Source organism: Dermacentor albipictus, chromosome 1 (assembly GCF_038994185.2).
Source record: "Dermacentor albipictus isolate Rhodes 1998 colony chromosome 1, USDA_Dalb.pri_finalv2, whole genome shotgun sequence".
Classification (NCBI taxonomy): Eukaryota; Metazoa; Arthropoda; class Arachnida; order Ixodida; family Ixodidae; genus Dermacentor; species Dermacentor albipictus.
In genome coordinates, this window is record NC_091821.1 from 462,876,823 (window position 1) to 462,898,374 (window position 21,552).

The following is a 21,552-nucleotide window of genomic DNA, read 5'->3' on the forward strand; positions in this document are numbered from 1 at the left end:
CCAGGCGATGAAAACGGCGCTGAGGTACCGCACGGGTAGAAAAACAGAGACGACAACGACTTTGCGTTGACTGCTCTGATAAAGTGCTTTTATACGTCCTCTACACCGGCTTTAGCGTATCCTACTAGGCTGCGACAATATGTGCCGTATACGAATTACAAAGATAATTAGTTACGTTAATTATTCAATTAGGCACTTTAAGTTCTCGCCGAAGTATAGGGCCGCCTCATCGATTAAATCATTTAGCTCAAGGGTTAGAACTGTGCTATTTGCCACAGGCAAGAGAGAGAGAGAGAGAGAGAGGAACATATAGGAAGGCAGGGATGTTAACGAGTCAAAAGCCTGATTGGCTACCCTACGCTAGGGGAAGGGAGAAAGGGCAGAGAGAGAAGGTGTAGAGACGTGTACGGACAGCACTTGAGTTAAAGCCGCTCGCGGAATCCAGATGTTCTGAGAAAGCACAAAAGTGTCTTCACTGCCTTCTGAGCCCTGTTAAGAACGGCCAGCTGCAGTGCAAGTTTTGCCAACCAGTTGCGACTGTGGAGGCAACATTCCGGGAGCGTCGCCGACAACCTCTAGCCACGGCGTGGCTAAGTCGACTTTGTGTCTGTAACAATACGCGCATCCTCCACTCTCCGTCGCTTCAGCTAGGATGCGTTGTGACTGAAGGAGTTCGACGAAGCAGGCTATGTACGCAACAAGACAACGCGGACCTGATCTCCTACGGGCGGGGGAGCTGCCGCGGGAACGCCGACGGAGGCTCCTTCCCACGCACCGACCAAGACGCAAGACAACGCGCTACCCGGAATGGCTCCGAGTTCTACGAAATTCGTGTGGTGTCGGTTTCGGACCGTGAACACGTGTGTGTGTGTGCAGGTGTGTGTGTAAACCGTCCTGCGGAGAGGCGGCTAGTTTGCGATGACTAAACGAACGTTCGCGTCACCTTGTATCGCGGGTGGACCGAGTGTTTAAAAACTGCTGTCGTGCGGATGCTCGACACACTTCTCTTAAGCAGTCATGTTGGACTGAGACACTTTTCTTAAGCAGTCATGTTGGACTGAGACTCTCTCTCAAGCAGTCATGTTAGACTGATGTACTTTCACAACCAGTCATGTTAGACTGATATAAATACTGTAAATAAACCCATATTCCTCGTTCTCGATGAGAAGCAGTCCTTCCCTTCATCAACGTCCTCAACGTGGATAAATTGAACGTCGGCAGGGGCCAGCCACCTTCGAATTCATGCCGGACTCCAATCTTGACAACGGATCACAAGCGATGGGATTGAGCCCCCAATCCTGGCAACTGGCTGACAGCGGTGAGATGGACTTTGCGACGTGGTGCTGTGACTGCGGTGAGTGCTTGGTTCTTGCTTTGACTCTCTAGGCTTCATTTTGTGGTTGTTCTGTTTAGAACAGTAGGGAAGTTAGATTGTTGAGTGTTAGCTAGGTTGTGTTTTCGTAGCTATATTTAGAGAGCAGGATCATGGCAGTAAAGCAGCAATCATGGAGTTAAGGACACTGCTGAGGGACGAGTTGATTGTTGGTGAGGAACTGGGCCTAGAGGTACGCAAGGAAATGCTAAAATCAGAGTTATTGGAGCTAATTTCCGATCAGGCCAGTGAGGAAGAAATTGAAATGGGATTGTAACTTCTAAAAAAGAGAGAGAAACGGGAAAGAGAAAGAGAAGAACGGGACAGAGAAAAACGAGAGAAAGAGGAACGCGATAAAGATCGCGAGTTAAGAAAAATGCAACTGGAACATGAAAGCAAACGTGTGGAGTTGTCTCAAGGAAGTGAAGGCGCTCTGGGACGATCAAGTGGGGCCGAATTATACCGCATGGACAGGCTATTAACGCCATTTGAGGTCGGGACCAACATAGGCTTGTTCCTATGCAATTTTGAAAGGACTTGCGAGAAGATGAACTTCAGTCCGAGTACATGGCCACAGCGGTTGCTGTCTATGTTGCCGTGTGAGGCGGCGGAAGTAATCGCCAGACTGAGTACACAGGATGCATATGATTACGCAAAAGTTAAGGCTAGTCTCCTGAAGAAATACCGCCTTTCAGCCGAAGCTTTTCGGCAAAGGTTTAGGAGCACAGGCAAGAAAGATAGCGAGGGATATCCGGACATTGAATATACCTTAAAGGTCAGCCTAGTCGAGTGGCTGAAAAGCGCGGAAGCGTCCGACAGCAGAGACATGATCAATGAATGCATGTGTCTAGAGCAGTTTTACAAAAGCATCCCCCAAGCTGTGAAACTGTGGGTGCAAGACAGAGGGAATGTAAACACTGTGAAAAGGGCGGCTGAATTAGCTGAAGAGTACGCAACGCGTAGAAAGTTGAACGCCGAGGACGGTAATTGGGAGGGTCGAAATGGACCGCGGAAACCGTTTCCGTTCAAAAAGAGTTCGCAGACTAGACGATCGACGCCTGTAGACATGGAGGAAAAGCCCGCAGAAAAGAGCGAGGAGAAGCTTAACGGAGAAACCGCACAAAAAGAACAGAAAAGAAAATTCGAATCTTTTAGACCAATTCGCTGTTACAAATGCCACAAACTGGGACATATAGCTGTAAACTGCGGGAAGCCTAGCGTAGTTTTCTCCTACGTAGAGGAAACAGACGAGAATATGGAACTTTTAAGTCCATACCTTCACGACCTGCAAGTTAATGGCAAACCATGCCGAATGCTAAGAGACAGTGCCGCCACGATGGACATTGTCCGTCCGTCTTACGTGACGGTAGCTGACTTCACTGGAGAAGTAGCATGGATCAAACAGGTTGTAGAAGAACACAGCGTGTTTCTGCCCATGGCCAAAGTCAAAATCAGTGGACCATTCGGGGAGCTAGAGACTGAGGCTGCGGATTCCAAATTTTCGTCACTGCAGTACCCTTACATCTTTTCTAATCGTTCAAATCAGTTACTGCGTGAAAATGGGCTTAAACTGGGAGAGGGCGTAGTACAGGCATTGACGCGAGGCCAAGCTCGTAAAATCGCGTCGCTTTCAGCCGAAAATGCGCAAGCTGCTCCAGCGGAAGTAGCAAAGGAGATAACTGCAATACCCGAATCCAAGCTAGGCTCAAGTGATGAAAAAACAGTTGAGGAAAGCCTGCCAGCTGACCAGTTCAATGAGAGCGTAGCACAAGAGTGTCAAAGTTCAAGCCTGCAGGAAGAGCAAGCTGACGCACTCACAAGTGAGACAGGGTCGTTATTATCAACGGCCTCAAAGAACTTTGATCAGCTCTTACGTGTGGAGAGAAAGTCCTTGGCAGCCGAGCAAAAGAATGATGAGAGCTTAGCTAAATTACATCACATAGCTAAAGAAGGCATTGCTAGGCGCAACGTGACGATACATGAGAGAGGAGGATTGTTGTATCGGCACTACAGAGACCGAAAGGGTAGGATTCTAGATCAGTTAGTCGTACCAAATAAATATAGGGAGGACCTTTTGAGTCTCTGTCATGGAAATGGGTGGTCCGGCCACCTAGGCATAAACAAATCAAAGGAAAGATTGCTTATGGAATACTACTGGCCTGGCTGTTTCAAAGACGTAGAAAATTTTGTAAAATCATGCGACGCCTGCCACGGTTCTGGTAAACCAGGAGAGAATTGGAAAGCTCCACTGAAAGTAGTGCCCTTAATAACAGAGCCCTTCAGACGACTTGTAATAGACACGGTAGGGCCCCTTCCAATAACAATATCGGGCTACAGGTACTTGTTTACCATGCTGGTTACAGCTACAATGTTTCCAGAAACAATCCCTCTGAAAGAGCTCAGCTCCACCGAAGTAGTAGACGCGCTTTTGACAGTGTTTGCACGAGTTGGGTTTCCAGCCGAAATTCAGGCAGATCAAGGGTCAGTATTCATGAGCGCACTGACTTCCACATTCTTGAAAAAGTGCGGGGTAAAGTTAATACACAGTTCTGTCTATCACCCTCAGTCAAACAGTGTAGAGAGGTGGCATTCGGTGCTTAAGCGAGTTTTGCGTGCGCTCTATTACGAGTACAAGGAAGACTGGGAGAATTGTCTGCCCAACTTTGTTTGCTTTGCGAACGGTTCCACATGAAGCGACAGGGTTCTCGCCAGCAGAACTAGTGTATGGGAGGAAACTCCATTCTCCACTAAGAATTTTAAGAGAGATGCGGGAGGAAAGAGGGGAGAGTCCAACAGTGGTTGAATGCGTGCTAAGTTTGCTGGAACGGCTAAGTGCAACCCAAGAACTAGTCGGAAAGAACATGGGAGTAGCTCAAAAGAACGCCAAATTCTATTACGACAAGAATGCGAGGCTTCGTACATTTAACGCCGGAGACCAGGTAATGATCCTCAAACCTTCAAGAAAGAACAAGCTTGAAGTTCACTGGGACGGCCCCCTTAAAGTGTTGCACTAACTTTCAGATACTAACTATGCTCTGAAAATGCCCGGTTGCAGGAAGGAAGTGAAGATATATCACTGTAATTTGATGAAGCCGTATGTAAAGCGGAGCGGAGTCGTTAACTGTACCATCAAAAAGCAGGATGGCACTAGTACCAAGTTTAAGGAGTATAGGGCGACCTCCAACTCTGAAATCGGCCTAGAAGAAGTAGTAGAACACTCGGTAAGCTCGCACGCTCTAAGACCCGAGCAGCTAGATGAGCTGAAAGAGGTGTTAGAGGAATATGCCGACAGATTCAGCGATCGGCCGGGTAGAACCGCGTACTAATAACGCATGAAATTGAGCTGACGTCAACCGAACCAGTAAGATCAAAGCCTTACAGGGTGTCTCCAAGACAGAGAGAGATTATGGAGGCAGAGATACAGCGCATGCTAGAGTTGGGAGTTATTGAGCCCGCTGAGATGACTACACGTCACCGCTAATACGGGTAGAAACCCTTAACAAGAACCCTCGTCCGTGTGTTGACTACAGGAAGTTAAATGCCATCACTAGGGATCAGCTGTACCCGATACCCAAAATTGAGGAACGAATTGAAAGAGTTAGCGCTGCTAAATACATTTCAACTATAGATCTCGCGCGGTTGTACTCTCAAGTTCCCTTTTCAGAAAGTGCCAGCCGCTATGCCGCATTCATCTCACCTGTAGGCACTTTTCGCCCTCTCGCACTCAGCTTCGGGCTGAAGAACGCGCCGTTTAGCTTCTCTAAGTTAATGGACATTGTCCTAAAACACTTTCAGGAGTTCGCCTTGCCCTATCTTGATGACGTAGCAATTTTTGCGGACTACTGGGAACAGCACCCATCGCACCTCAAACAGATGTTCTCACGGTTGAGGGAAGCCGGCTTAACGTTGAAAGCGGAAAAGAGTAGGTTTGGTTGTTCGCAGGTTACTTATCTGGGCCATGTTGTCGGTCAGGGTATGAGACGGCTGGCCGAGCTGAAAATAGACACGATTGAACAATTTTCTCAGCCACGCACGAAAACAGACCTTCGTTCATTTTTGGGACTTGTGCGGTACTATCAACGGTACATTCCGAATTACTCGCAAATGGCAAATCCATTAACGGACGCCCTCCGAAAGGGAACACCGAGTAACGTGCACTGGAATAAGGACAAAAAGAACGCTTTCCAACGTTTGAAAATGCTATTGGTTTCTCGTCCTGGGCTTCGCGCTAGAGTACATAAAGGAATTCATAGTTCAATGCGACGCAAGCGACAGAGGTATGGGCGTGGTACTTTGTCAGGTCGGCGACGATAACGAGGAGCATCCTATCCTCTATGCCAGCCGTAAACTAAATGTAAGAGAGGAAGCCTACAGCGCTTCAGAGAAGGAATGCGCTTGTTTAGTTTCATCCGCCCAGAAGTTGTCGTGTTACTTGTACGGAGCGAAGTTCATCTTCGAGACCGACCACTGTCCTCTGACGTGGCTCAACCAAATGTCACACAAAAATGGCCGCTTGCTCCCATGGAGCCTCACTCTCCAAGAGTACAACTTCTCCGTTAGATATAAGAAGGGAAAGTTGCATAGCAATGCGGATGGTTTGAGCAGACTAATTTGAATTCTGCGTTTGAGGGTCCCGCCAAAATTTTAGGGTTACTAGTGTTAATTTTATTAAGCCAAGAAGATCCCCTATCATTTAGCGGGATTTCCTCCATGATTGCTGAATTTGTCAGCACGAAATTGCTTCAGAAATTGGCATAGCGAAATGCAGGATTTTTTTTGTTTCTGCACTTATGTTTTTTTTTTTGAAGCCTACAGCGAGTCGAAAGTAAGAGCCAATAAACGTCATCTCGGCGCAGAGCCGTGTTGTGGGGTTCATGTTAGAGTTGCTTGTCCTTGTTGGATGTTTTGGGGCGGTGACATCATTGCACAACTGGTCGCTGCAAGCCAAGGCATCAATCACCCCCTGGCCACCAGCCGTTCTCTTCCTGCCCAGTGGTTGTCAGCGCTAGACAGTCGAGATTTCCCGGGCCATGGAGGCACTGTTAAGAACGGCCAGCTGCAGTGCAATTTTTCCAACCAGTTGCGACTGTGGAGGCAATATTCCGGGAGCGTCGCCAACAACCTCTAGCCACGGCGTGGCTAAGTCGACTTTGTGCCAGTAACAATACACGCATCCTCCACTCTCCGTCGCTTCAGCTAGGATGCGTTGTGACTGAAGGAGTTCGACGAAGCAGGCTTTGTACGCAACAAGAGAACGCGGACCTGATCTCCTACGGGCGGCGGAGCTGCCGCGGGAACGCCGACCGAGGCTCCTTCCCACGCACCGGCCAAGACGCAAGACAACGCGCTACCCGGAACGGCTCCGAGTTCTACGAAAGTCGTGTGGTGTCGGTTTCGGACCGTGAACACGTGTGTGCGTGCAGGTGTGTGTGTAAACCGTCCTGCGGAGAGGCGGCTAGCTTGCGATGACTAAACGAACGTTCGCGTCACCTTGTATCGCGGGTGGACCGAGTGTTTAAAAACTGCTGTTGCGCGGATGCTCGACACACTTCTTTTAAGCAGTCATGTTGGACTGAGACTCTCTCTCAAGCAGTCATGTAAGACTGATGTACCTTCTCAAACAATCATGTTAGACTGATATAAATACTGTAAATAAACCCATATTTCTCGTTCTCGATGAGAAGCAGTCCTTCCCTGCATCAACGTCCTCAGCGTGGATAAGTTGGACGACGGCATATGCCAGCTACCTTCGAATTCATGCCGGACTCCAATCTTGACCACGGATCACGAGCGATGGGATTGAGCCCCCAATCCTGACAGCCCATGATCGGTGGATACGGTGCTCTAGTACTGTCTGTTCACTCAGAGGACGATCACCTAATTTCCTCAATGTATCGGACAAAGATGGTCATTGTGCTTGAAATTGAGGACAATGGCACTGCCACAGCCAATTTTTTAAAATTGGTGCGGCTAAAGAAAAAAAGACACTATAAACAAATCACTGTAAATATGTAGATGTAAGCAAAAATAAGACAATCATTTGGCAAAGCATATTAGAATTCACTGTAGACAGTGACTGTAGACAGTGACAAATGTAGACATGCTCCCTTTGCTAATGATCGCATTGTTATTGAACGCAGTTTCTAACGATACCAGGGAGTTTTGTCTTATAATTCGCTTTGCGAAAGTGGTTAGTGCAAAGGCTGGTGATCTATGCGAAGCTGCTAAATCCTACCTGCTTTCATGATAGCCTTGGATGAACAGGGAATAAAAAAAGGCAGCCCGTACGCGGTGCCACGAGAAGACAAAAAAAAAAGGAAACCCAGCAGGCATAAGCCATTTTTTAAAAATAAACAAAAACAAAACAGGAAAAAAAACATAGGCGTTAGTGTCAGTGGGCGCTGCGTGGATGGCGGTTCAGCCATCACGGGAATGATGGTTGACGCAAGGCTTCGCCTCAAGTTTGCCCTACTTGATTGAAGCGGCTTTCTGAATCTGCAACATTTTCAACATAGAATTGCGCTGTAAATACACCAATTTGAAAATATTATGCATTTGCGCAGATTCTTATCGCCATAAGGCTGCTTAAAAATTTAGCCCAATAAAGGTAAATAAAGCGTACTAAAAATTAAAAAAGAAACGTTTGAAGCCTCAAGCGCAAAGATCAGACAAATTTGCGATCAGACAATCATCATTCCAATCGCACCCGAACGATCGCGGAGCAGGAAATCTCGCTATTGGGGTTCAGGACTTGCGGAGTAGTCATCTGCCGGAAGTGCCTCCCTTGCGTAGTAGAGGGATCACGCGACGCGCTCCTCATAGGTTTCGCTTACGGCGGCCAATAAAAGTATCACGCGGTAGCCCTCCGGGACATCGGTTACAATCGGTTACAGACGCTACCTCTTTACCGAATACGTACAGTGAACGTCACTGCGCGCGGTCGCCGCGATGGAATCTCCCGAACCGGCTTCATGCGTGAAAGGCAGGCAAACGCTGAGAGTAAACTATGTGAAATATGTTCTTATAGTGGGCTGTCTGTATAACCAAATGGGGCATAACAGAATGGAGCCTCAATGCAGTGATCGCACGGGTTTGCAGCGACCGACTGCGCGTGTACATGCATGTCCGCGCACAATGTTTTGCTTTTGCTGTGAGTGCGTTTTCGCACCGTGCCGTGAGCTTTAGGCCACAGCATATGGGTATTCGACAGTATACTAGCAACCATTGTTGCGTGGGCGCTATCAAAACTGTTCAAAAATAATTTAGTTATAGAGACTTTGACGCCTACGGCGAGTGGGATGTGCCGTCGCGACAATTTGATCTTTTTTGTCTTCTAAATTCTCGGACATTTCAATATTATTTCTCAAGTTGCGTCGCAGTGTATGTTTATCGGTCGTCTCAATGTGCGACTTCCCTCTGCTTCCTTTTCGTAATCCAGTGCACTAATTCATAACGAAAACATGACCATATGTCATGCCTTTCCTTTAATGTTCGTCTTACCGCTCCCTGTCCGTTCCAGTGAACTTGCTAATATCTAGCATCAGCAAGTTCATAGACCGAACTGTCATGGCATTAGCCGGGCAGCGGGCGCGGGCGAGCGTCTCAGTGCGCGTTTTCTGCTACTCATTGAACATCGCAGTCCCGGCACCGTAGCACAAATGTTGCTCGAGTCTGTGCTTACTGCATACCCGAGTTGTAGCCGATGGCTGTATGCCGGTTCTACGTTTCGCGAACCAAGCTTCACGCAGCTCCTTGCCCTGCGGCTACGTGTGAATAAGGCTGACACTGGGCTCCGTTGCGTAGGTCCGGCACTGCGGCGCCGCGCAGTAGCCTACCATCCTACCATGCCTCCAAAGGAAGCCACTGCCTAATATAATAGTTTCAAATGTTGTGAAACAGACACCAAGGCGGTAAAGCCTCACCACTTAATCAGAACCGCAGCGCAGCTGGGACTTAAACTTTCGTTTTCAGCTCGCTTCGGCGCTTCCGCAGCAGCCGACGCGGCCGCTGTGTCCACGTGATCCCTCATGCTACGTCACGCCGAGGGTGGCGCCAGCTTTTACAGCGGTGGAGCTCGCCCCCAATAGTAACGTTTGTAGGAAACTCGCCGGGGGGTGTCAACACTCACGCCTCGGGCTGACGATGGCGATGATGATGGCGAAGCACGAGGCGGCTGCCGAGTAGATGGTGAAGAACACGACGAGCACCGTGGTTTCGCTCTGCGTCCACAGGCCGGTCGCTCCGCTGATAGGGTCGTACCGAAACAGCGTGATGAGCGGCGTCTGCACGAGAAACATCTCGAAGAAGGCGCCCATCAGGTTTCCCAGCCAGTAGGCGCTCTCCGACAGGCCGTTGATGCTCATCAGCTCCTGGGGGAAAAGAAAAGAGCGATGCCGGAGTGACAAGTCTGTTTACGGTCGTAGCCCTCTTTTGCGCTTCGTAATTAGTATGAAACGCTCTTCGCCAACGTTACCAACGTGATCGGCTAGGCACGAATCGTTGACGATAAAAAAAAGTGAATGTAATCTAGCAAAAAATCACTGTTTACATTATTCAGGCGCAAATATTCTGAACGCAGCAGCTGCTTGAACTATCCTAGACGACAAACGGGAGCTGCGCCGCGATGTTGTAGCGATGGCTTTTCCGATTCTATTCCTTTTCACGCTTTTTGCGCTTCGTCGGTGGTCAGAGGGACGGCACCCTTCGTGATCAGTGGGACCAGCCGACCGTGAACAGTGGATGATGAGGGTGGTTTAGTGTCGAGTGGTTTAGATAGCTACGGAATCACGGCCCCAAACGCTGAACTTTAAACCAAATCAGAAAAAAAAACTTGGCACACGAACTTTTCGTCAAGAACAATTTACATTCACAAGTGCGGTAGTTGCGGAGTTGATACCACATACCGCTTGTAAACCGCGGCGCAGTCAGGAAAAGGAGACACATACGTAAGCGTCACGCTCTATGCCTGTGTGTGTTCTGTTCTCTGTGACAATTTTTTTCGCTTTGACCCGAGGTTTACATTATCTTTGACTGCAAGATTATTTTGTTGGAATGCGGTACGCCGCACTCTTTGGGACTGAGTCATTGGTATGGAGACTCTGATATGAGAAAATACAACGAGCATTATTACATTATCGCATTGGTTGTTAAATGGTTCTCGTATTCGCATGTAATCTGGGCTTAATTATTCATGTTAACGAGCATGCGCTTCCAGAAAGGCAGGAAGGCGCAAACAGATATATATATATATATATATATATATATATATATATATATATATATATATATATATATATATATATATATATATCCTTTTTGTAACGCATTTCGCAATACTAAGGCGTCATTTATGCCAGAGTGAAGCCCTCATACGTGGCATAAATTACTGTTTTTGAGAAAAACGAGCAAAACTGAAACCGAGGCATCCGATATTCGTTGGTCGCAGCCATATGAAGCCAACAGTTAAGGATAGTACTGAAAGCCCAAGGCAGGTGATCGGTTGTTTCAACGAAGTGTAGAAGTGATAAGCTAAAGGGAAATCAAAGTGGGCGAAAAAACAGCATGCCGCCTGTGGGAGGCGAACGCACACCCTACGCATTACGCGTGTATTGCTCTACCAGTTGAGCTGCCCGGTAAGTGTTAGCCATCGCCCTATTGACCAATGGCGTAACTTAGTATGCGAACTTGTAAGAACAGGAAGCTGGCCAATAACCCTCGTATGCTACCTGAAGGCATGAAACTTGCCGTAGTCGAATTATGCAATGAACGAAAAGAAAGGAGACCTAGGGGCCCGATTTTTGTGAAGAGAACGCGATCCTTTTGAGAACGATGATCCCTCAGCAAGCATGCAGCCTTACCGGGCCGAGATACACCCGCTGCAGTAAATTTGGTTGCTGTTGCTGCGTTGCTCAAATACATACATACATACATACATACATACATACATACATACATACATACATACATACATACATACATACATACATACATACATACATACATACATACATACATACATACATACATACACGCGTACAGGCGTTAGTGTCACGTGACATAACTTCTAAAAATGTACGGAATCGTTGTGCAGTGCAATAAGGTGCCAAGTTCTTCTTTGGCGCCTAAAACGTTAAACACAGCCGCTTCAACGAGCCAGCCAGCTTGTAATATTAAAGCAAAGGAAACAAAATGAAGGCACCTTTGCTCCCGAGGTGAGCTCTTCGCACAGCCTCTTGGTGAACACGGGCAACATGAACAGGAAACCGACCACGGTGGGCAAGCAGCCGAGTGTGTGGCGCACCGGGTTTTTGGCTACGCTCTCCGTGTAGGCCTCTTTCTTCTTTATCTGCTCGGGCGTCAGCTCGTGCTTCTTCTTCCTCTTCTTTTTGCCCTTGCCCTTCTTAGGAGCCAGCGCCCAGCGGAATGGCACCGTCTGCGATGCGCAGCGTCGTCGCAGCAGCACGGATTACGTCGCGCAGCTGGTGCGGCGTTCATTGTCGTATTTGCGCGAATCATCACCAACCGAGTTGCTCCCTGCTTTCCTTCGCGCCCCTGACCCTCGATGACCGTGTGAAGGATTGTGCATCCTGGTGTTACAGTACTTGAAACGTATTCGTGTGGTAGTGCGAGCTGAAATCCCTTCTCGCTGGCGTTATCCCGCGTGGGCTGACTGTCCCTGAGCGCGTACTAAGTTCCGGGGCGAGAAGAGGAGGACAAATATTGGCTGGAGCGCGAGCACTGATTGCGAGCGTAGAATGCTGGAACTAGCCCTGCGATGGATGAAACACCCGCAGCTCCAATTTTCGTTTCTTGAATGAATCGTAGGAACGAGTGGCCGTGTTTCACCCTACACGAACAATCAACAGTTTCGATTGCAGGTTAAGTGCTCTATTTACACTATCTTCATTTTTTAATTCTGAGACGCAAATTGCCCAACTCTCGCTGCATCTGACTTACGCGTGCTCGACATGTATACAGTGAAGTTGCCCATTACGATTTTTTTTGCCGTTGCGTTGACTACAATGTTACCATAGTGCAACACATATAGAGGAACACTCGCTATCTATTTCTTGCGCGATATCTTCACCAAACTGCGCCAGTATCATTCGGTTTGAACTCTAGTATCACAATATCGCCCTCGCTGCTACATGTAGCCCTCGCCACGTTGTTTCGATTGTCCAATGTCACCCTCAACAACTTCATTTCGGTCACTAGTGGCGCTGTAATAAGAAAGAACGATAACCGGGGCAATAACGTTTAGTCGGGGGCGTCGTCACTGCGCTGCCCGCACAAAGTACGCATACGCACATCGCAGCGACATTACCACCAAGAAAAGCAATACAGAGGATAGAAGGGAACGTTGCATCCACGCTGCGATATTGAAATCCCGAATGCGCACGCCAGACAAGATTTGCTACGCAAACATTACTAGACGGAACGTCGGTGTTAGCGGCTTTACGTGACCTGTCAGTATGGTGCTTCGGCTGCCATGGGAATGATGGATTTGTCTAAACTTCGTCCTTCTGGCTGCAAACGGCTCCATCATTTTGAATATTGATAAATTCCTAGCAAGATATTTGTCATATCATAAGAAGGTTAATAAAAATCGGGCCCCTCGGTTAACCCCCTTTCTTCTCGTTTAGCAAGATATTTGTGTTATAAATGCAGCAATTCTCAATGATTAGGTGCAGAGACTAGTTGCATTGTTGTGTTTAGAAAAAAAAACTATGAGTGTGTTGTAAATGGACCAATACGAATTTAGACAAATAAAGCACATTAAACTACTTCACAAAGCTGTTTAGAGCCGCAAGCACAATGGCTAGACAGATGTACGCACTATCTATCATTCCCATGGAAACTGAACTATCGCAGCACCAAAGCTACCTCTAGTAAATTTTGTAGGAAGCTATGAAACATGCCTTGAGCATGGAGAGAGGGAAACGGGCCGCATGAAGAAGAGGCATAAGACTTCGCACTATGGATACTGGAGGAAAACCTAGCGTTAAAATGTCGGCGCGAAACGCCAGTACAAGCGTTAAGCTATCACGCGAGCTTGTTGCCTAACACAATTACTTCGATGGAAAAGCGCCGCTGAGGTGCCGTTATACGTGCGAGAATATGGGCGGAGTGGGATCTTCCGGTGGTGGCATCTGTCTTATTCGGGACATCTTGAAGACTTATCTCGCAACCAGTGTTTCGTCTGTAGAAATGGTTTAGCCTCTGATAAAACAATGTGTCAATTGTAGTTTCGTTCCTGCTATTTAAAACCGTTTATTGAAAATAAGATATTTAAGTACTCACTGCCTTTTATGCGATTATGTTGAAGGCTTATGTCGAAGGTTGAATAAAACGGATAATGATAATAACGGCGACAAAAATCATAGTTTATCCTGCACCCTAAAATGAGCTGCCAGAGAATATTGACTCAACAGACGATCGTGAAGACCCCTTTAAACTGTTTTTCTTCTGCTCTAGGAAAAAAACTAACAACGAAGCAAATGAATGCGAAACTTTTCTGCCTTGAATTTTAACGACGAGACCACAACACCAGTACGGTGTTGATCCATGCGCAGTTTAAGTATTTTTCAAGCATTTGTGCGTTTTTAGAGCTGCAGATATTCAGAAAACTTACAATTAGTGTATGATTATTTTAGTGTAATACTCCATCGACAAGTAATAAGCTAGACCTGCACTGTGAAACTGCGTCCTGGTACTTTAATTTGGTAATAGGTATGGATGGAGACACTAAGGTGGCGTCACCACCCACATTTTGCTTTTCGCCTCTTCTCGCTTACGAAGACTCATTTCATGGTTGGGCAGACATTATTTTGGCGTACTTCTATTGATATAGTGTAGCTTCATAACTTTATGAAGGGGCGTCTTTAAGTCGCCACTGGCTCTTGTGGTAACCCTTTTCGCTCTAAAGGAATTAGTACCAAATACTCCTTGACGGCATCAAGGCGCATGACGAAAAGCAAGCTCTGGAACATTCGTGCGCTTGCATTCTCACCTTATTCAGAAACTGTAACACGGCATCGCTGGACAACTCATCGCCGTCCCAAGTGTCCACCTCGTCGGTATGCAAGATGCCTGTTGTGGAGAGAGGAACAATTAATGCATCGCTAGTTTATTTTGTGCCCAACCATTCTGTGGCTTATAGGTGTGGTTCTCAATATATGGCCCAGAGACCCCATGGGGTACTCGGTGTGTTCGAGTGTGTTTCGGGTCTAGAGGCGCGCCTGTATGTATGACTTCCTTCTGTGTGCGTGACATCGTCGCCTGCGCCAACCAATCACGCCCTTGTGTCTCTCTCCTCCTCTTTACTCTTGTTACCCTCCACTTTATTAGATAGCTGACCGCCTACTATGCGATATCGGGAAACTATAGCTAAAGAAAGCAACGGTGTTAAGATGCGTAAAAGAACAGCGTACGGTCGACCAGTAGTGCGGAAGACCGCAAAGTGGAATAAGCTTTTCTACAAAGGAACACTTGTCATCCACTTGCCCACCTACATTCAGGATCCATAGCAGTTCGAATTGTCAATTTGGCCCGTGATGCGCAAAATTTAGGTCCGTGAAATTGCGACGCAGGAACTTTCGGTGCATACTTTACGTCGTTCCGGAGTAACTACGTCAAATTATATAAAATATTGTCAGTAAATTTATATACACTATTGCAGCAGACAGCTGTTTTTACTCCACATGTCCCGATCCCGTCCGTTTCCCCCCCGTGCCTGAAAACCAATAGCCCCTTCTCGCCCCCTTCCCCTCCTTTGTCGATGATAAAGCTGCGCCACTTGTAGCTCTCACCGCGCCGTGCCACGGTGTACGAGGCCGTCGCAAACCATACTTCGCCAATGCTGCTCTCACCGCTCCCATTGGCGGCCAAGAATTAGTGCGTCGATTGTGAAAGAAAGACACAAATATGGCTCTTGGTAATTCTGTGCGTTGCAGCTAGTAGGCATCACACTTCTATGTCGCAAAGCATGACGTAATATTACACGAAAGACGTTAACAGTTTGGAGCCCGTTTACTTCCGAACAAGTGGGCTGACAATGTTTCTGCGACCAGCAGCCGCAGCAAACCGGTTGCGCCCCCGATCAGCGCTTAGCACCAAGCATACTGGAAGCCTCGAAAGTGCGCAGAGTATGCATGATTTATCCCAGTCCTCCGTGCACGAATTGTGGTTGTAATTTATTAAATAATTGTACCGTAGAAAGTGCTGTAAGACCAAAAACAGCTGCACCGCGAAATGCGAGGAGGGAGATTTCTTGAGCGCACTAACTTCGTACATAGCTTCAGCAGCGTTGACTGCTAAGTATGAAACGCAGTTATGTGTCGCAGAACCCGGTGATATAACTGACACACTTATGTTCGATGTATCACCTATGTAGAGATAGCCCGAACTCTCTCATAACCAACTTAAAATGAAGTTTTGCAATGAAAGAATAGCAAACTAATTCGCTATCTCCAGTGGAGATAATTGAAAACGAACGCGTGGTAGTAAGTTTGCCCGCGTTAGGAACTGTTCCTCAGTGTCACTAAGAGCGGCGCTGTCATCGCACGAGACTGCGTAGACGTGCTGCAGCACACGTCCCCGCAATGCTAGTCGAGTGCCGGCGCAGCACATCTATCGCGGAATGTGCCTACCAATAAAAGCGAAAGAGAAATAAAGGCTCAGTGGCGAGCGATATAGCGCTAAGTGCGAGATGAATGCGTAAGTATCACGCCGCACCTATTTGAGGTCCCGGATCTGTATTAGATAAATGTTAATGTTCAAATAAAATACCTCGCACCTACACGCATATTGAAAGAACAAAAACTAGAATGCCATCCGATATTACGATTGCATATTTGAAGAGGCAAACGGTGATAGAACATAGAAAAACAAACAGTGAAACATGGCATGTGCAACGAACAAAAGAGAGATATCATTGGTTTATGCAATTACACTACGTTAAACAACAAACAGGGTATCTTCATGCTTCAGCAGCAAGACAACCGGACAGCAGCAAGATAACCGGACAGCACGTGGAAGTGCAGAGTAGTGAAATGCACGTGTAGAACCGTAACTTCCGGCATAGCAGAGATGGTTGTAAACCCTGTGTGACGTGGAGCAGAGTCGTTTCAGGCAAGCTAGTCTTGTTCGAGTCGAATAAATGAATCTGTAAAAGAGTGATAACAGGCCAGTGTCACGGCGTGTGTTCAAAGTTGGCAATGAAAGTGACTTTATGGTCGGTTGTACAGGACTGACAGCTGTAAGTGTTCGAAAAGAATCGACTGGCCCAATCCCGAACTCGTTCTATCATTTCAATTAAGTATTTTTGGTGAGGGAACCGAATAGAAGGCCAAATAGATGAAGTGTGTAGAGACATACACACATACAGACATACACGCTTTGAAGCTTTCTCCTACTGCGTAACCGGCTTCCCACACTTCACGCACTTACATTTTTTCTCCACTGACACTCATTATGCTAACGTATTAAACCAATTCCTTTCAAAGCTACCGTCGCGACATGTAAGCGCCTTTTATAGCGTCCAAAGTTTGATATACCTAAAGTACAGACCATTATCAAGGAGTTAAGGCAGCGCTTCCTAGGGGAACCCTCTCGAACTTAGGTGAACGTGGCTATCGCTCGTTTCTTGCTGAATAGCTCTACTACGGTACAGCTCCGATAACAAATGGACTCCCATGTAGCCCCATATGTACTATGGGCTGGTGGGCGGCTCTCTTCACAGCGAAATTACGCCGCGATACAACACAGAGTACCCATTATCCTCAGTGCAACAATTATGCCCCTTGAAGCGCATACTTCCTTGATTAAACCGGAACCTTATATGCCTGGGTTTGGCGCGTGCGCTCGGTGGCGTTCTCGCCGTGTAATATGTGCTGGTACAGAAGACAGTGCAATCGCGACGAGGGCGGTCCTGGAGATATGAAAAGTTGGCCCATCCCGGAGACTGTGTAATCCGCGGTCGCGTCAATCACGTGGGTCACGTGGTGGGGCTTCTCGTATCTTGCCGGTTTGCCAGGTAGGCACGTAACCGCTATGCTGCAGAATTCGTTGCAGAAGGTGATCAAACTTATAGCATTCAAATAACCACTTAAAGAAAGGTTCGCTTCATGTAAATTTCAAAATGCGCGTTGATCCACAATAATTTTTTTCGAGTGGTTGTGTGTTAGAATGGAGAAAAATTGACTTGCCATCCCGACCCTGCGTAAGTGGATGGCCAGCGAAGCTCTTTGAAAACCACTCAAATGCCGTCGATGGGGACATGAAATGTCTTTTCTTTTGTTCTGCCTAGTCCTAGCACGACACCTTTGGTGAGCGTTACGATTTTGCACTCTTCGACGCTCATCGTATTCACGTTGCTCTTCGGTCGTCTAACTTTGCGGGCCTTGCAATGAACTGAATGAATTGCTAGCCAGGTCTCCCTTCTATATATATGAAGTTTGGTGACGTCACTGACTCGTACGCTGCTGTTGCCCCTTGGGATCCCATCGCAGCAGCTTATACAACCGTTACCCGGAAACACACGCGGGGCGAAGGAATGTGCCTCGCATTGTTCACAGGCCCCTTATCATCCATCGTGCGGTTTTGATGCTTGTGCTTTTCTTTATTGAAATAAATACTCAGCTGCGTGTTGTATGCTTGATTCCAAAGGAGATGTGCACTTCTTTTCAGTTCAATTATTATTATTTTTTTGCTGACGGACACGAAAAATCCCGACCCACTAGAGGCTAACAGCTTGGCTGCAAAATTCGCGTTAACCAGGCTTATTGTATCCGGTTTCGAGTGTGTAGCAACGAGGTGAGGAATGTTCAGTGTTACTGGGACCCCTTGCTTCCGTACGGCACGCATCTGCTGAACGGTCGATTCGGCAAACCGCTTCTCTCGCGTGCGCCGCTCACCGTGCGCCCCGTGTGCCAGGGCCGACGTGGTGCCGTAGATGGCCTCGGTGGCGTTCTTGTGCGAGTGGCCGATGAGGCCGCCGTAGCTGAACATGTAGCCCATGATGACGGGAACGATGATCTCGATCATGGTCATGAAGTAGTGGCGCCGGATCTGGATCATGTAGACGTTCTTCCAGAAGATCAGAAACAGATGCGTCATGAACGGCATGGTGAAGTCGGCGACGCGGTCGGTCGAGGCTGTCGTTAGAGCGAATTGATTGCTGTCCTCAAGGATTACCGCGCGCAGTCTCTGATGAAACCTGCAACGAAATTCGACAGAATACGAGAGCAGTGCAAAGACGCTGTCACTTTGTTTTACCACAGTCAATGCTTTACAGTCAGAACAGTAAAATTCTGCGCTAGCTCGTGGTTAATCTTTTGGTAAAAGGGAGTGTTAATGTAACAGAGAAAGGCAGTCAATGAAGTTGACTATCTTCAGTCAAGTTCTCTGGTTATTTTTTGTATCACACTCCCCTTTACCCAACAAACGTACGCACTTCCGACCTAGGAGGCCTGCAGGACAAGCGCAGACGCTTATTACTTTTTAAAATTTGAACGGGCGTAGTTTAACTTGTGTGTGGCAGTAACGCTTTCCTACCGTCTCTGACGGATTTCTGGAAAAGACAAGAAAATTATGTGCATAAAAAATTTACCATGTCCGCTACACTATTTCACTTTCTCCCCTCAAGTCTCATGTTCGTATGTTCCAGCAGCCTCATATTCGCATAATCCAAGCAGTAGTGATTTCTGTTCTGCGTAGATCCATGGACTATCACATCTTTCAAGATACCGTTCCTAAACTCTGCTAATCATACATTGGAGTACCAGTTAAGAATGTTGAGAGCTAGCGGAGCACCTAAGTGATTCGCCATCGTACTCCATATTGTATTTTAAAAGCGGCTATCTCGAGTGCGGAGCTAGTTCTACAAATTACGACAAGCAGACGAGTCCATTTATACTGCTGAACTTCAATTCTGGAATGTCAAAGTGTCTGCTAATGTGAATATTGAAGAACCTAATAATTGTATCCTTTTAATTCGATACCTTAGCATCGGAGGGTAGCAGGCATAATGGACGCGGGTTGCAACACAACTCTTTTTGCAGGCACTGAACGGAAGTGAGGGCTTTGATGTACAACGAGAGAGTGAAAACGACCTAAGCAAGGCAGAGTAACGCGCCCGATCGTGGCTTTATTACTGTGCTTCTAGTAACGGAGGAAGCTGCCGGTACATCCCTGACCGAGGCGTAATGGAATAACCAACAAAGCCTGGCGACGCTTACCAGCGTTGAGACGAAGTTGGGATGTTCGCAGGGCTTCTGCTTCTGGTTCAGCTGTCCCTGTGGTCCGCTGTGCTCTCGCGCCAGGCGTGCTCGTGTGGTTCGCGAGCCTCGCGCTGTTTTTCTTCTTCGGAAAGCGCGAAGACGATAGCGCCGCCACGCGGAAGAGAGCGCTACTGCAGTACAGATGCGAAAAAGAAAACAGTAAAATCCAAACGAATGTATACATGATTCCCATATGACATCCAGAACGCACCAGCACATAGACTTCCCATTTTAAATGCGCGATTTTATTATAAAATTGTAGTCTAGTGGCCAGATAACACAGTATTGTCCGATTATTCCCTTCCGTGTAGCAGAATTCTTCATTTTTCAGTTACAGAATCTTTTTCGCTTCTCGGTTGCGCAGCACGTCTCGCTCAATGCGTGCTATGGCCCCATTTTTTTTTCACTTCTTTCCCTCAGACTTTTTGATTTCTATGTAGCCAACTTCGATTATATGTTGCTGACTTGTTCACATCTTGCCTCTTGTTCTGATTGTCTATCCAGGCACCTATATCCAGCGGCACCTACCGTTTCTGAAGGATAGGTCAAGAATGTTCTCATTCCTAGTGTCACAAGCCCAGTTGAACACATTTGCCTAATCACCCAAGTTGTACGTTAGGGCACATACCCAGTTGTACCTAAGTAGTGGGACATTCTCTGTCTCGCATACTTAGTGACCCAAGTTGTCTATTCCAAAATTGTCTATTTGGGCACAATACCATTACAATACGCCAAGAAGCACTTACCAAATGGCCCTAGTTCGAGTGCAAAAGGTTGGAAACCGATATCATACGGAAAAGACCGAGAAGTCGCCCCAGAAAACGCTGATCACTTCACTAATGGCAGCAATTTCGTATATTGTAAATGTATAACATTAACAGCATAGCGCGCCTGATTTGCGCGTGCGTGAGCAGGTCACAATGACTACTGCGTCACTATCGGCGTATGGGAGTACCTAGCCAACCCGAGAAAATTAATCCTATCAACTAGAGTCGATTTTTATATATCAAATGCAAGAAGTTTCATTCAAATCGACTTAGCGGTTGTCACATAAAAGAATCATTTGCGTTTTACAAGTCTCTGAATAGGTGGCTTCGGAGCTGGCGCGAGCTAAGGCTTTCTTTCAGGGTGTGGGGATAAACATGCCGCACACAGGAACGCAGTGTGAGCGAATGGGACGTTAACGACACAGAGCACAGTGATTATACCGAGCCGTAGTAGAACGGTACCACTCCCTGAACTTCACTCGTACTAACTCGCCTCCAAACTGCACAGGGCGCTTCGCGTAACTTGCGCCAAAATTTAAAAATATGCCCGACTAATCGCGCCGCACTTTTCAGCGGCAGCGATTAGCAATAAGATTCTTCTCCGCCTTGTCGATTTGTTCCAGATTACGAAGCCCGTCAGATGATTGCATAAAGATTACTGTGGTAGAGTTGGCTGAAGTCGTGGAACAACCACTTCATTCGGCTCCCGGTTCACATGAGGGAGCCTCTACTTTGGCAAATATTCTTTTTTTTTTCAATGAAGCAACTGATAAATCTTTAGCTACGATAAATAACTCCGTGAAGTTTAACAGATTCCACGTGCGTGTAGGACTACTAGAATAATCACAATTCTTTGAATAAATCTAGACAGGGGCTATGGTACGGAATCGATAACATCAGTTCAATTGGTCTAACCTCAATTTGGCTGATGTTGATTGAAAGAATCCTGTATGTCCGTTTGTGGAAATTTGTACTGAACAATGAGTTGCTTAGCCCCTGCCAAATTGAATTCAGGCCATCATGTTCATTCTGTCATGCTGACCAGGATTTAGAAAGTGGATTAAAATTAGCACAGCGACAGAGACAGGTTGATGCTGTCATGACATTCGACATTTACAAAGCCTACGACAGTTCA

The 21,552-nt window shown here is 47.0% G+C and overlaps 1 protein-coding gene across 1 annotated transcript in view; it reads right to left on the minus strand.

The window, feature by feature from the left end:
• Positions 1-21,552, minus strand: part of LOC135902778 (phospholipid-transporting ATPase ABCA3-like) — a 173,572-nt gene that overhangs the window by 111,820 nt on the left and 40,200 nt on the right. Inside the window, exons 2-6 of the mRNA XM_065433016.2 lie at positions 19,609-19,781; positions 18,286-18,587; positions 14,382-14,461; positions 11,571-11,804; positions 9,501-9,741 (exon numbers count right to left, since the gene is read on the minus strand). Of these exons, the coding sequence (XP_065289088.2) occupies positions 9,501-9,741; positions 11,571-11,804; positions 14,382-14,461; positions 18,286-18,496 (766 nt within the window). The 5' untranslated portion in view covers positions 18,497-18,587; positions 19,609-19,781. The remainder of the gene's footprint in view (positions 1-9,500; positions 9,742-11,570; positions 11,805-14,381; positions 14,462-18,285; positions 18,588-19,608; positions 19,782-21,552) is intronic.